The 12576-nt window shown below is 42.4% G+C and overlaps 1 protein-coding gene across 3 annotated transcripts in view; it reads left to right on the top strand.

Moving 5' to 3' along the window:
- SASH1 (SAM and SH3 domain containing 1) overlaps positions 1-12576 on the top strand; it is an 844241-nt gene that overhangs the window by 674498 nt on the left and 157167 nt on the right. For all 3 annotated transcript variants that reach the window (XM_075924386.2, XM_075924390.2, XM_075924387.2), the window contains exon 2: positions 1542-1670. In XM_075924386.2, coding sequence (XP_075780501.1) covers positions 1542-1670 — 129 coding nt within the window. The remainder of the gene's footprint in view (positions 1-1541; positions 1671-12576) is intronic.

Below are 12576 nucleotides of genomic sequence, written 5' to 3' on the forward strand. Positions count from 1 at the left end.
TTGGCTTGATCATTGAGCCATTAAGTTTCTGGAACATCAGTAGTGGCCCTCATGAGCATATTTAGAATTATAAACAGATCCACACTTCATATTTCTAACTTCACATACAAGAATGATACATGCATAAAAATACATGCACATTCATGAGGTATTTTGTCTAATGTATCTTCATAAGCCAATTTTCATAAAGCATGGGAGAGGGCCTGTGACAGGTTGTCTTGATTGTTCTCTTTATTCTTTTCTCACATTTAAATTATGATCTAATGGTTAACTGGTAGTGTCATTATGGGTGGCAGAAACTTTCCCATTAATGCTGGTTATACTGGAACAATTTGCAGTCCTGCTTAGTGCTCATTGTGCTTGTAAGTGAAGAGTATGCTGTTTGAAGTGGGGTTGTATGCTGTTGTCAGAGATGGCAGAGCCACTCTCAGCAAATAATGGTATACACTGAAGTGGAAATATTGTCAATTGGGACAGCTAGGGTTGTAATGGAATGAGTGGCTGGGCGCCTAGGACACCCAGGTGAGCTTGTATATGTATTGGAGTTTCTGGTGCAACATGTGAAATTTAGATTAATTAATTAACTAGATGTGAAATTTAGATTAATTAACTAATTGAATAGTCGATGGGATTTCTATCAATTATTCGATTAGTCGCTAAAGGCGCCTCCTCCTTTGAACTGTAGCAAGAGCCCTACCAGGCTTTTGCTACAGTTGAAAAGTGGAACCCCACAGGGAACATGGGGCCTGTGCTCCCTGCGGCACCTGAGCCTTTGACATGCACAAGAGGCCCAGTGGGGCAGAATCACAGCAGAAGTGGCGCAAGCGCCATTTCCCACTGTGCCTCTACCTCCCCTGCTCTTTACGGAGACGGTGCTAGGGGGAACCAGCTTTTAAGCGCTTCTTACCTTTACTGCCTCAAGTGGGGGGAAGCGACTAGTCGCATCATTAGCTGACTAGTCGCGTGCAACCTTAGTGCAGCAAGGAACAGGCTGGGGATTGTTTCTAGAGCCACATTGTTTCCCTGCTACATGTTTTTGTCATCTGTACCTACCTAGACACTCGCATGGCCCCAACCTCACAGCCCATAAGTACGCACACACTGCATTCTCTGGCTCTCTGCTGGTTTCTATGCTGTAGTGGGAGCAGGAGAGGCTTGCACAGAAGGTGCTGCAACCTATTATCTAGAAGAGCAACTTCAAGGAACTCCCTGCTGGATATGTCATATTGCAACAAAAGGAATTGGTAATCCACAAATGAGAGCTTCAGGCATTAATGTGATGCCAGAGGTTTGCCTCTTAGCTGCCATGACATCAGCTTTCATCAGTTACATATCAGTAATGTAATAGCAAACACTCATGCTATAGCAGCAAGCTATAGCAAGCCACAGCCCTGAGCAATGACCGTTTCAGTAAATTTTACACAAATAAGATGGCCTGATAATCCCCTTTCATGTATAATCACTGTGGTTACTTTTACAATCTGAGAGATTTTTAAGTTTCATTAAACTTTTTTTTTAATTTCATTGTCTCTTCTCCTTAGGATGGGTCACTGGGAAACATCGATGACCTGGCACAGCAGTATGCAGATTACTATAACACCTGTTTTACTGATGTGTGTGAGCGGATGGAGGAGCTACGCAAACGCAGGGTTTCTCAAGACCTTGATATGGTAAGCGTGGTAAGGCTTTTTTTGCATATGCTGCTGATGGAATATTCAGCATTACAGCTCAGGGAAATAGGGCTGTGTGTGCACGTCTGTGTCCACAGTATAACACTACAAACTGATGGTCTTAATTACTTTTATGGGAAATGGTGGGGTTGGTGTAAAGGGTCAAGGTCAGCGGGAGGCCATGCTGATTCCTAGACTGCCCCACAAGAGGGCAATTGCAGTGCCTCAGTACCCAGAAAGTTTGCTTGGAACGTCTCGACCTAGCCACTGGCCGAGCAACAGTTTAGAAGGCCCAGCACTGGATCATGGTGGGGCAGACAAACAAATGTTTAACACGAGCAGTTCAACAGTTTAAAGCTCCAGCCGGGTCCCAGCCGGGCAGAGGTGGGGTCTTGCTGGTGGAAAGCTGACAAGTTCAGGGGTTTTGCCCTCACAGGGGGAACTTGCCACCTGAGGGGAGAGGTGGCAGGGGACGCAGGCCCACCTGCTCCACTGCGTCCCAGCCCAGGACCCTGACAGTGGCAGCGCGGCAGCCACTGGGTCGGTGGGGATCCAGGCCACAACACACTGACTAGGTCTGTGGGTCAGCAGAGATCCAAGCCATAACACACTACCCACCCGACCTCCATCTCCTCAGCCGCCCCAAGATTGGCTGTCCCTGGGCTGCTTCCCAGTTCCCCGTGGGGGCCTACCAGGCTCGGGAGCTGCTCCTTGGGGCCAGCTGTGGAAGGAAAGGGCTACCAGTGTGTCTATGGGTTCAGGCAGGGGCCTAGGTGGACCAGTCCAGTCATCAGGATCCAGTGGGGGTCCCGGAGGTCTCGGCGTGTCTTCGGGCTGTGGCAGCAGTCTCAACAACTTGGGCCAGTCCTCAGGGTCTGGAAGGGGTCCTGGTGGCCCGATCCATTCCTCCTGTCAGGTATGGCGTGGCTGAACCCTGCACTGTGGGAACTGGTGCTGAGCATCTGGCCTGTTCGGCTGTTGGGCTCCTATTGAGTTCTCAGCTTTTAAACTCCTAGTCCCGCCTTCCTGCATCCGTGGACGGGGCTAGGCGAGGCTGGACTAGCCCACTAAGGGGTCTTAGTGAGCCCTTCGTCTTCTGGGTCAGAGGGAGGCCATGTTGCTGTCCCAGCCTCGTTACAGTAGGTCTCTTCATATAATTCATTAGGTTGCAGATTGTGTTAGGTTATTTCTTGTATATTTTTGTATATACAGATTTCCTTACAGAAGTTGACTGAGATGGAAGAAAATGCTTGATTTAATATGAGATGAATTATTTATTTCTTTGCTCAAAGATATTTCCAGTGTAGTTATTAGGAAATATACTGTTCTTAAACTCCATATTATATCATTTTAAAATACAGTTCCTCACAACTATAAAATGTTGTCTTTTATTCAGATCTCCCAAATTGCAGCAATCTGTACAAAGTAGAGATGTAAAAAGGGCTAAAAAATATTAACTGTGTAAGATGATTACAGTTCCATTGGTTACAAGATTAAATGTGTGCAACAGGCTGCTAGCCCTTCTGGCCCCACTGATTCTTGGCCCTGTGGGCTGCCAGCCTCATGTGAGTTTAACTGTGGAACCGATAAGCATGAGCTTATTACTTAACTGGTTAAACTCTTACATCCCTAGTACAAAGATACTGACCTGCATTAAGCTCGTCCCAGAGAATTTAATCTCACTTGTCAGAAGCATGTAGGTTCACAGTAACAGAAATGGATAGAGACATAGACCACAGTTATCAGTGTTTTGTTTTTTTTAATTTATTGTAAAAGATCCCATTCTAAAATTTTAAGTGAGATTCTAAATTGTTTGACAGTTGCTAGTTGTTTCCTTTTCCTTTTGTTTACATTAGTTAACTATTTGTTCAGCAATCAGGATATGTAGAATGTAGACTATGTATTATTACTTATAATGCTTTTTTCATTATAAAGGGTTTTTATTGGCTTTCAGACTGTCAATAAAAATCCCTGTAATGTATAGAAACATGCTGAGTTCTTAAAACTTCACAGCCTGTTGTGATCGCTTCAGGAATATTTCTTAACCTTGGCATGTTTGATTATGTTGTGATGATAGTGTTTGAGTAACAAATATGCCAAAGCAGTTAACAAAGGCGGAGAGTTTATAAGCCATGAGCAGTGAAGTTAATCACTATTGGTTCATAACAGCTATGATATGGTCTAGTACATATCAAACACTTCTTTAGTACCATCTACCCAGAGATCTCCAAGGGTCTTTCAGGCAAAATAACTGGGAGGTGGAGCATCCCTAATTTATACAAGTAAACTGAGGCACAGAGGACTTGCATATTGATTTACAAGCCTGTTGCAAAGACAACAATAGAACCAGGTCACTTGATTCTTTCTTCTGTACTTTTCGTGCAAGACCATTTGCCTCTTCAGATATGTCCAATGTTGTGATAGGTCTAACATGCAAAGGATGCTCGTGAGCCTTCAGTCATAGGTGAATTTGGCTTATAGACTTTTGGTTGTACGTATCACTGTCTTTAATAGCACAGAGAAGCAAAAATTTCCCATCTTTTCCTTACCCTCCCTCCTCCATCTGATTTATAACATAGACAGCTCAGTGATTCTGGGAGCAATTAGTGACTTTCTGTTGCTGCAGCAATGGTATGAAATGGACCACATAGGGCTTTCTTTCTTAAGAATCTAGCAGTCCTGCCAATTGAAAACCTCTCATTGACTTCACTGGGAGTAGTGCAACTGGAAGAGTTTCAGAATCAAGCTATAAGAAAATAATCTCCTGTATTTGATTTAAGTTAGTTAATCCCTCTTGATTTATTTTTTTAAATGGAAAAATATTTCATCTTTAGCAGGATTACCATTGTGTAACCAATTAAATGCTGTGAAGAAAATGCTTTCAAGCTGAAGTATTGAATGTTGCGGGGTCCATATGGAACATTCCATAGGGCGCGGACAGCTGAACCTTCTGCATGAATAAGTAAATGGAACAGTTTAGTGGTTCAATCTAATCCCGAGATACCATGTTATATTTCAAACTGTATATAGTGACTATTCCAGATACACTTCGGCACGTAGGCAATCTCCTTCCTGGCACTCAGGAATTTTGGAAGGCAGCTTCTGTGCTGGGTAACGAAGCATGCATTATGACTGGAGAGAACTCCCTTCCATTTAGACAGATGGGTCTAATTTGGCACTCGTCATTCCAGAGCTCCAGAAGGCAGTCTGGGGAAAGCCATGTGAGCTTAATTAGCTCACATCAAAGATGCAGCACTTCACGGTGGGTTAAAAAGATATAAGCTAATGCACATCAGAGCTATGAGTGATTTCACTGACTCTTGCTTTCAAAGGGAAGTTACAATCCAAAAAGCGGATGTGTGAAAATGACATCTTAGGGTATATCTTTCAGTGGCTTGTGTGTCGAATGTGCTCAGTTTATAAATTAAAAGGATAACTTTTTAACTGCTCGCTCTTCAAGCTAGGTAGAGAGCCTAGACATTGAAAATCAAATTTATGCTGTTTTTACATCCATTCTCAGTACAATGATAAAGTTTTTGGGGCATCAGCTAGATATTCTGTTGATGAGAATGCATGAAACACAGCAGAATCAAGGTTATTCTTGCACAGCTACATTGTCCCAGCAGTGCTGAGAGCAGCAACATTTTTGTTATTGCAAACTTTACTTAGAAGGTACGAGAGGAGCAAGTGATGGACATGTCATCAGTGATACATTGTTGATTTAATAGAATAATATTACTGTCTACAACTTGGCTTTAACACTGGAAGTTGATTTAAATTGAAGAGAAGATAAGGAGAACCCAGTAAACAGGAGAAATAGTGTCAAACTCATTTTTGTCTGAGATTTTTATCCAGAGCTTGCTGCTGAATTTCTTTTAGGACTGGTTTGGCCTGCCACGCTCCTGCAAAAGGTATTATTATTAAGTAGAGAGTTGTACATCTCATAACCTATATAGGCCCAACTTATTGCACCCAAAGGCTCTTATCAGGACTGGAACCTCACCATGCTGGGTGTTTTATAAACGCAGATGAAAAGAGGGTCCCTATCACAGTGACCTTACAGTCTAAAAAGACAAAGAGTGGGGATGGAGATCTAACATGTAAGTAAATGAAAATGGCAGAGATTGGCACAGTTCCGTTAGTTACATATAGACCCCACTTCCAATGAAAGTCATTGTCCTTTGAAGTCTGGTCACTGAAGGGAAGAAATCCAAAAGGATGGACTCTTTACTGATGCTGCTTACTCTTTAAGATGCCACTGGTTTTGGTCTCTTATTTCTAAATTTTGCTCTGCAGTCAGCTCTGCAGCCGTGCCCATCAGACCATATCCATTTTGGTCTGGATGTCCTGTTCCAGGTTGGAACAAAAAGCACTCAGCAAAATTGCTCTGGAGAACAGTATATCTTCTTGCATCAACAGAGCGGCTGCAGATGGATGGAGGCTGCAGATGGTTAGAAAGCAGAGTTCTGTAAGGATTACTGTTCCAAAATGTAATGTCATCAAGGATTGTTAGTTGAACTCTAATGACAATAACTGTGTTTTACATTTGGATTTTTGCCTTTGTTTTTATAATGGAGACTATGCTGGGTTTGGTGGCATTAGTGTTTGTGAACAGCAGGGGAGTTGCCCACGTTTTCAAACATTTGGCCTTTTCCTGCACACCATGTGTTTTCTTGGCTCGGGAAAACTGCAGTCAGAATAGATAGTAGCTTTTCAAGCCTATAGCGGATGGATCACTAGTAAAATTTAAGTGGACATCTATTAAAATGAAGAAATAGCCAGAAAAGTGCCTGTGTGAAAATGGCACCTTATTACTGCTCATATCTGCATCCTGTGCATCTTTGGATGTGTCTCTCTTTAGTTTACTGACATAAACAAGCTTTGTAGACCTATCAGCGGTGCATCACAGAAATGATAAGAGTTGTGATAGAGTATATTGCAGTATTTTTTACTATGTACGTTGTAAATCCACCCACCTAATCCTTTGTGTACTTAAAGTCTGAGTGCACATATAATGTCAGAAAATACAAGTAAACACAAAATAAAAGAAAAAAACAAACCTTTTCTTACCACAAGCACACTTTGGGTATGCAATCTTTGTATGCCACTGAGACTGCGTGCATAGTTCTGAAAGATGCTGGGCAACCACTTGTTTGTTCTCTAATTCTGCGTGCATCAAGGCAAAGTGGGGGAAGATAGCACAAATAGGTCAATTCATTAGCCTTTCATCTCTGGAGAGATGGATTTAGGTCACGTGAGAAATGAGATCATCTGCTCTGTAGTGAATTGTTGGTCATATCACAAAATTACCATACAGGTTGTTGGTGAGGCTAATTGAACTAGACTTTGTACAAGAGAGAACAAGAGTGAAATAGCCTTATACGTTGTAGGCCAGAGTGTTGTGTCCTGAGAGAGCTCTGTGTGTTAAAATGCCTACTTGCATTATATCTGCTTATAGCTAGCTCTGTTTCTCTCTCTCATATTTAATTCAGTCTCCTAAAATTGATAGCTGATCTCTGCCACAAAACAGGTCATTTCTACTCCACAAACTCAATGTTATTTTCATGTGTTTTTTGTCTTAGTACTGTTGCAATGTCTCCGTTTCACTGGAACAGGGTTCACTATTTTGTTTTGTCTTGTTGCCTGAAGTGAACTCCCCAAAATATAAACAACATTTGGGTTTGTTTAAAAAAATGTAGAGAACAGAAGACGAACTCCCCACAGACCACACAGATAAGACTTTCATAATGCTGGAGAGTTTACAAGCCTCCTTAGTCACTTATACGGGTGTATATACACACACCCTTCTCTGCCCCCTGAAGAAGTAGTGCAATACCTGAACTTCTAAAGAATTTCTTTGCTCCAACATAGTTATAAAATCATTTGTGCCTGTGTATGGTGGATGTAATATATTGGCAGCTTCAGGTACAAAATTTCTTAGGCTTTATATTTACTAGTAAAATTTGTGTGTTTATTTTTCCTCTGCTACCACAGCTTCACCAATAGGAGCAACAAAGGAAGTTGTGCTAGTGGAAGAAAAAAATGCTTGTGGAAGTAGAAACAGGGAGCCGCTCAGCTGATCTTTTTAGCATTATATCATGTGACTGCTGCTGGGCCCTGATTCAGTAGGGTATTTAAGCACATGCCTGACTTTAAGCATGGGAATAAAGAAAGGCATGTATTTAAGGACCATGCTGAATCAGAGCTGGAGATAAAAAGGTGGTAAAAACACCTGAATTTTCTCTGTGCTAATTTCACCATTGCTACCTTTGCTGGAGCTGAACCAATGCCAAAACAACAACAACAAAGATAAATTTTACCATGGAATCCTATTAAAACTCCTTAAGCAAAACACATCTATTTTACAGGCAAAATGAGCTGGCTTTACAGGCTCGAAAAGTTGGCAGATATGAAGTAGCAGTAATTTCAGGGGCCTTAACTGCACATTTCTGTACATTTATGTTTGTGCTTGGTTTTTTTAAAGTGTAACCTGAGTTTGGCATTTCCAGTCTTTCTAACATTTACACTTTTTAAACAATCCCACATTTTCCAAAGGGACAGTTCTCTTAAGGAGTGATATATACAGTCTTTACTTACTCTACCCAAGGCTTTTTTTCTGGTTTTGTTTAATATGTAGTCTAAAATAGGTCTGCAACATTTATAGTAACAGAATCCCTTCAGAAATGTAGGCTTGCTTGTCTACTTCTCTTAATCTCATTACACTGTCTGTAGTGATTTTCTTTTCATTTAAAATTCAGTAGGACTTTTTACTTTGTTCTCCCTGTGCTGTTTGGTCCTAGCAAGGCTGGGTTTCTGCTGGTACTGACAAACTAGATTTATATGAACTGTGTGATCTAATATAATCAGAATCTGAGGACTTGATGGAGAGGAACACTTTGATTAGGTAACTTCAGTTCCATCTATGTCTCTACCCTCCCCCCCACCCCCCTGAATAGAAAAGATTATTTAAAAACAGTAATCATGTCACCCTATGTGAAAATGGTAGGTAAATTTCATTACAGAGGATAAAGCCGCTTTTGTCAAACCCCACCATCAACTACAAACATACAAGATAAACAAGTAGACAGGAAGAACTCTTTAAATAACCACCCCCACCTAAAAACAAACATGCTTTTTGTGGTGTGCAGCTGGGTTTATTTCTCATTTGCATATGATTAGAAAAATTCCAGGACGCCAGTCAGATTGACACTAATCTGGAAAAGATAGCAAATGCAAACCGGGTCCAGAGAGAGAGAGGGACAGATCATCCAGAATGTTGTGAAGCTATTCATGAGTGTCTCGGAACACTGTGCAAAGTACCAATGTTTTTTAGACAGCTACCACTTGTGAATAGGTGGCCCCAGCTGCAGGAAAAGATGAGTTAGTACCAATGCCTTGCTAGATACAGTGGTTGCATTTATAAAGTATCTATAGTGGGGAGAGCAGGGTTTAATTAAGTGGTAGCCAGCATTTATTTAACATTTATGTTTCATGGCTTAGGATCTGAGATTTCTTAGTGGTGGTTTTGTATTCAATGTAGTCTAGATTCTGATATCCTTGTTGAACAAAGTGCTGCTAGACTAAAAGAAGAGGATCTGTTATTGAGGTGCTAAAAAAAGGAATGGAGTCTCCTAAAACAGTGTAATCCCTTGCCCATACATCATGCTGTTCCCTTTCTTTGAAACAATGTTTGTTGTTGTTGTTTTAAGTTAAACACAACTCTGCTGGCAGACTCCATGTTTCCTCCTGGGAATTGTTGTTCAAACATTTCAGTCAATCTATATGCTGAATCTTACTGACAATACAGATGCAAAATGTTAGCACAGCCCCATGCTTGCTTCTGTTTCTCCTAAGCTTTTGAATAAATTAATAAAGCCTCTGATCTTTGAGGAATAATAAAGATGTTGTTTCAGATAAATATCCAGGGCTCACTGAGATTCAAAATCTGTAGCTGTAGCAGCCTCGTGGATCATGCAAGAAATACATAGGTCCTAATCGAGACCAGTGTGTTTTGAAGCAAATTAGAACCAGATTTTGAATACTGGTGAACATCTTGATATGTTCTGGAGTGTCCTCCCCCTTCCCCCAGCAGATTTGTTCCCCCAATAAAGTTGCCCATAGGGAGATCGATTTCCATATATGAACTTAAGTCGATTGGTGTCTCTTTTGCCTCTCTGTCCCTTCTTATTCTGCTGCCCCTCTGAAGCTTCTTTTCTTTGTGAGTACATTCTGGTGTTGCTCAGTAACATCCTTTGATCTCTTCAGGCTTTATCTTTTATCAGCTGTTGTGTAAATCCTCTGTTTTTGGCAATGTTGTCTGAAGCACGTGCACACAGAAAATTCCATATCAAACAGGGTAATTTGTGATTTGATGGAGACTGATCAGTAACCAAAATTGTGATGCAATCTCTGCATTCCCCAAGATAATAAAATGAATATCAACTAAGACCCCTTCTTCCTTACAGTTCAAGCTGGTAAATTTATCCCAGTGTTTTAGTCTATAATAGGTTTTGCATCTTACAAAAGGAAGCAATGTGAGATTACTATGGCTGATAGTTACCATTTTACCACTTACCTTTTAATTGCTGGTTATTAAAGTGAATTGGGTTATGGCAGTAATAACATTATGTGCTATGTACATATATATGATTCTGAACTGGCAACACTCTGCAAAAGGATTGAATTTTGTTATTTTTAGCAAAAGGATCAATTGATAGACTTCAATATTGCTGGACATGACAGAGAAAATGGATGGGGATTAGACGATAACTTAGAATAAATTCTTTACTATTAGTGAATCTTTCAGCAGCAGCACCTGGAATGTGAAACCCCCATTAAAAATACTTGTTTAATAATAATCTCTTTAGGTCCATCTGCTACTTGTTTTTGCAGAATTAAGTCCTTGAAGAGATTGCAACTACAATCGGTTGGTTTAGGTCCATGGTCACCAACCCGTCGATCACGATGGCTCAACCAGTCGATCGCGCAGTGTTCCGGCCCCCCTGTTATCCCCAACTCCCAAGAAGAAGTCCCCGCTGATGCTACCTCCAGCAACAACAGATATAGTGCTGGCTTTCTGTAGGGGGGAAGGACAGGAGAAGCCTTCAGCTGTGTACCACGTCCAGGGTTTCAGGAAGTGCACGGGCTGCTCCCTCCTCCCCTGAACAACTGGCACGTTTCCTGAAATGTCAGGTCTGGTGCATGCCGGTGACTTCCTTCCCCTGCCGCCTTCCTATGTGTGGGGTCGGGGAGGAGAGTAGGAGTCCTGGGAACACACCAGCTCCAACTGCTTAGGAAGTGCGCAGCTGCCATGGGGAGCAGAAGAGCAGGGCGCACACTCTTCCTGAGCAGTTGGAGCTGGCGCAGTCCCAGAACTCCTACTCCCCTTCCCCCCCGTGCAGGAAGACAGTAGGGGGAAGGAAGTCACTAGCGTGCGACAGACCCGGCTGTTCAGACAACCCTCCCCCCTGCCCCACCAGCACCTTGTCCCCTGCTCCAGCACCCTACCACAGCACCCTGCACTCTGCCCAAGCACCATGTCCCCTGCCGCCACATTAGTTGGGGCCACATTAGTGAGGCTTGAGGGGGTTTTGGAGGGGTTATTATTTTGCATCTCACTTGTGTGGCCCCGTCTGACTTTTCTGTGGGGCAGTGACCCCTGACTCAGAAAAGGTTCCCCACGCCTCTCCTAAATAAAGACAATGCTGAAACATTTGTGTCAAACATTTGTGTTTGACATAATATTTTATTTAAAAATTAAGCCTGGCCAACAAGCCCCCAACTAGGGCCAGCCCCCCCATCTGGCCACAGCATCATAATACTCCTGCATTCTCCTCCTCTCCCGACCCCAAATATGAGCCTATCATACACTGGAACCCTCTGTCCTGAGCCTCACATCTCCAAACTCCTGCACTCCCACATCCTCAGTCTTCTGCCACAACACGTCTGCACCATCCACACACTGCAATTCTGTATCTTGAGCCCATCATACTTCCAACCTCCTTGCCCTGAACCCCTCACACACCCAAAACCAAACTCCTGCATCTTCACATCCACAAGCTTGTGGCTTGCTCAGCATTCTAGCCCTCCACCTGACCCCAACACTCCCCAGGCTGGAGCCCCCTCCCCGAGCCAGCATCCCTTTTCCATCTCCTCCTGCATCCAAATTCCCTCCAAGAGCTTGCACCTCTCACCCTTTCTCACACCCAAATCCCTCATTCCCACCCCAGAGCCTGCACCTCCTGTCTCAGCCCAGTAGATGTATAAGGGCTTGGGATAGCAAGTGATGGAAAGGAGGGGACCAGAGAAGGCGGGGCCTCAAGGAAGGGGCGAGGTCTTGGGGAAGGGATGGGGTAGATCTTGGTTTGTCTTGACATTTAAAAAGCGATCTTGGGTGTGTAAAGGTTGGAGACCACTGGTTTAGGTCTATATGGGGAGTTAAACCAAAGAATTTAGATAAAGCACAAACAAGAGAAGAATAATCAAATTAGAGAAGCTTTGTCCAAGATAAACCAAGGCAATAAAATAAATGGAAGAACCTTTTTCTGAGTGATAAAACTTTGTCAGCATCTGTCTGTCTGTTTCTCTGCTTGTGTCCTCCCTTGCCATAACATCTGAGCTAATACAGTCCTCCTTCACAGGAGTCCTTGTAAGAAAAGCTAGCTTAAAGCTGCACAGCATGAGAGACACAGAAAAGCCCTGTAAGTGAGGGGCAGAAAAGAATTTGAGCATTGGAAGTCCATCTTATTAAATTCATATGTTTCATATTATCAACCATCCCTAAATGATTGAAGGCCAAATAATTAGAGCCTTCAGTTGCTAATTTACAAGAAATTTATCAAAATGTTTATTTAATCTTTGCACAGCATTTTCTATCTTCAAAGCATTTTACAAATATTAATTAACT

This window comes from Pelodiscus sinensis, chromosome 3 (genome assembly GCF_052426305.1).
Source record: "Pelodiscus sinensis isolate ZL-2025 chromosome 3, ASM5242630v1, whole genome shotgun sequence".
NCBI classification, from domain to species: Eukaryota; Metazoa; Chordata; order Testudines; family Trionychidae; genus Pelodiscus; species Pelodiscus sinensis.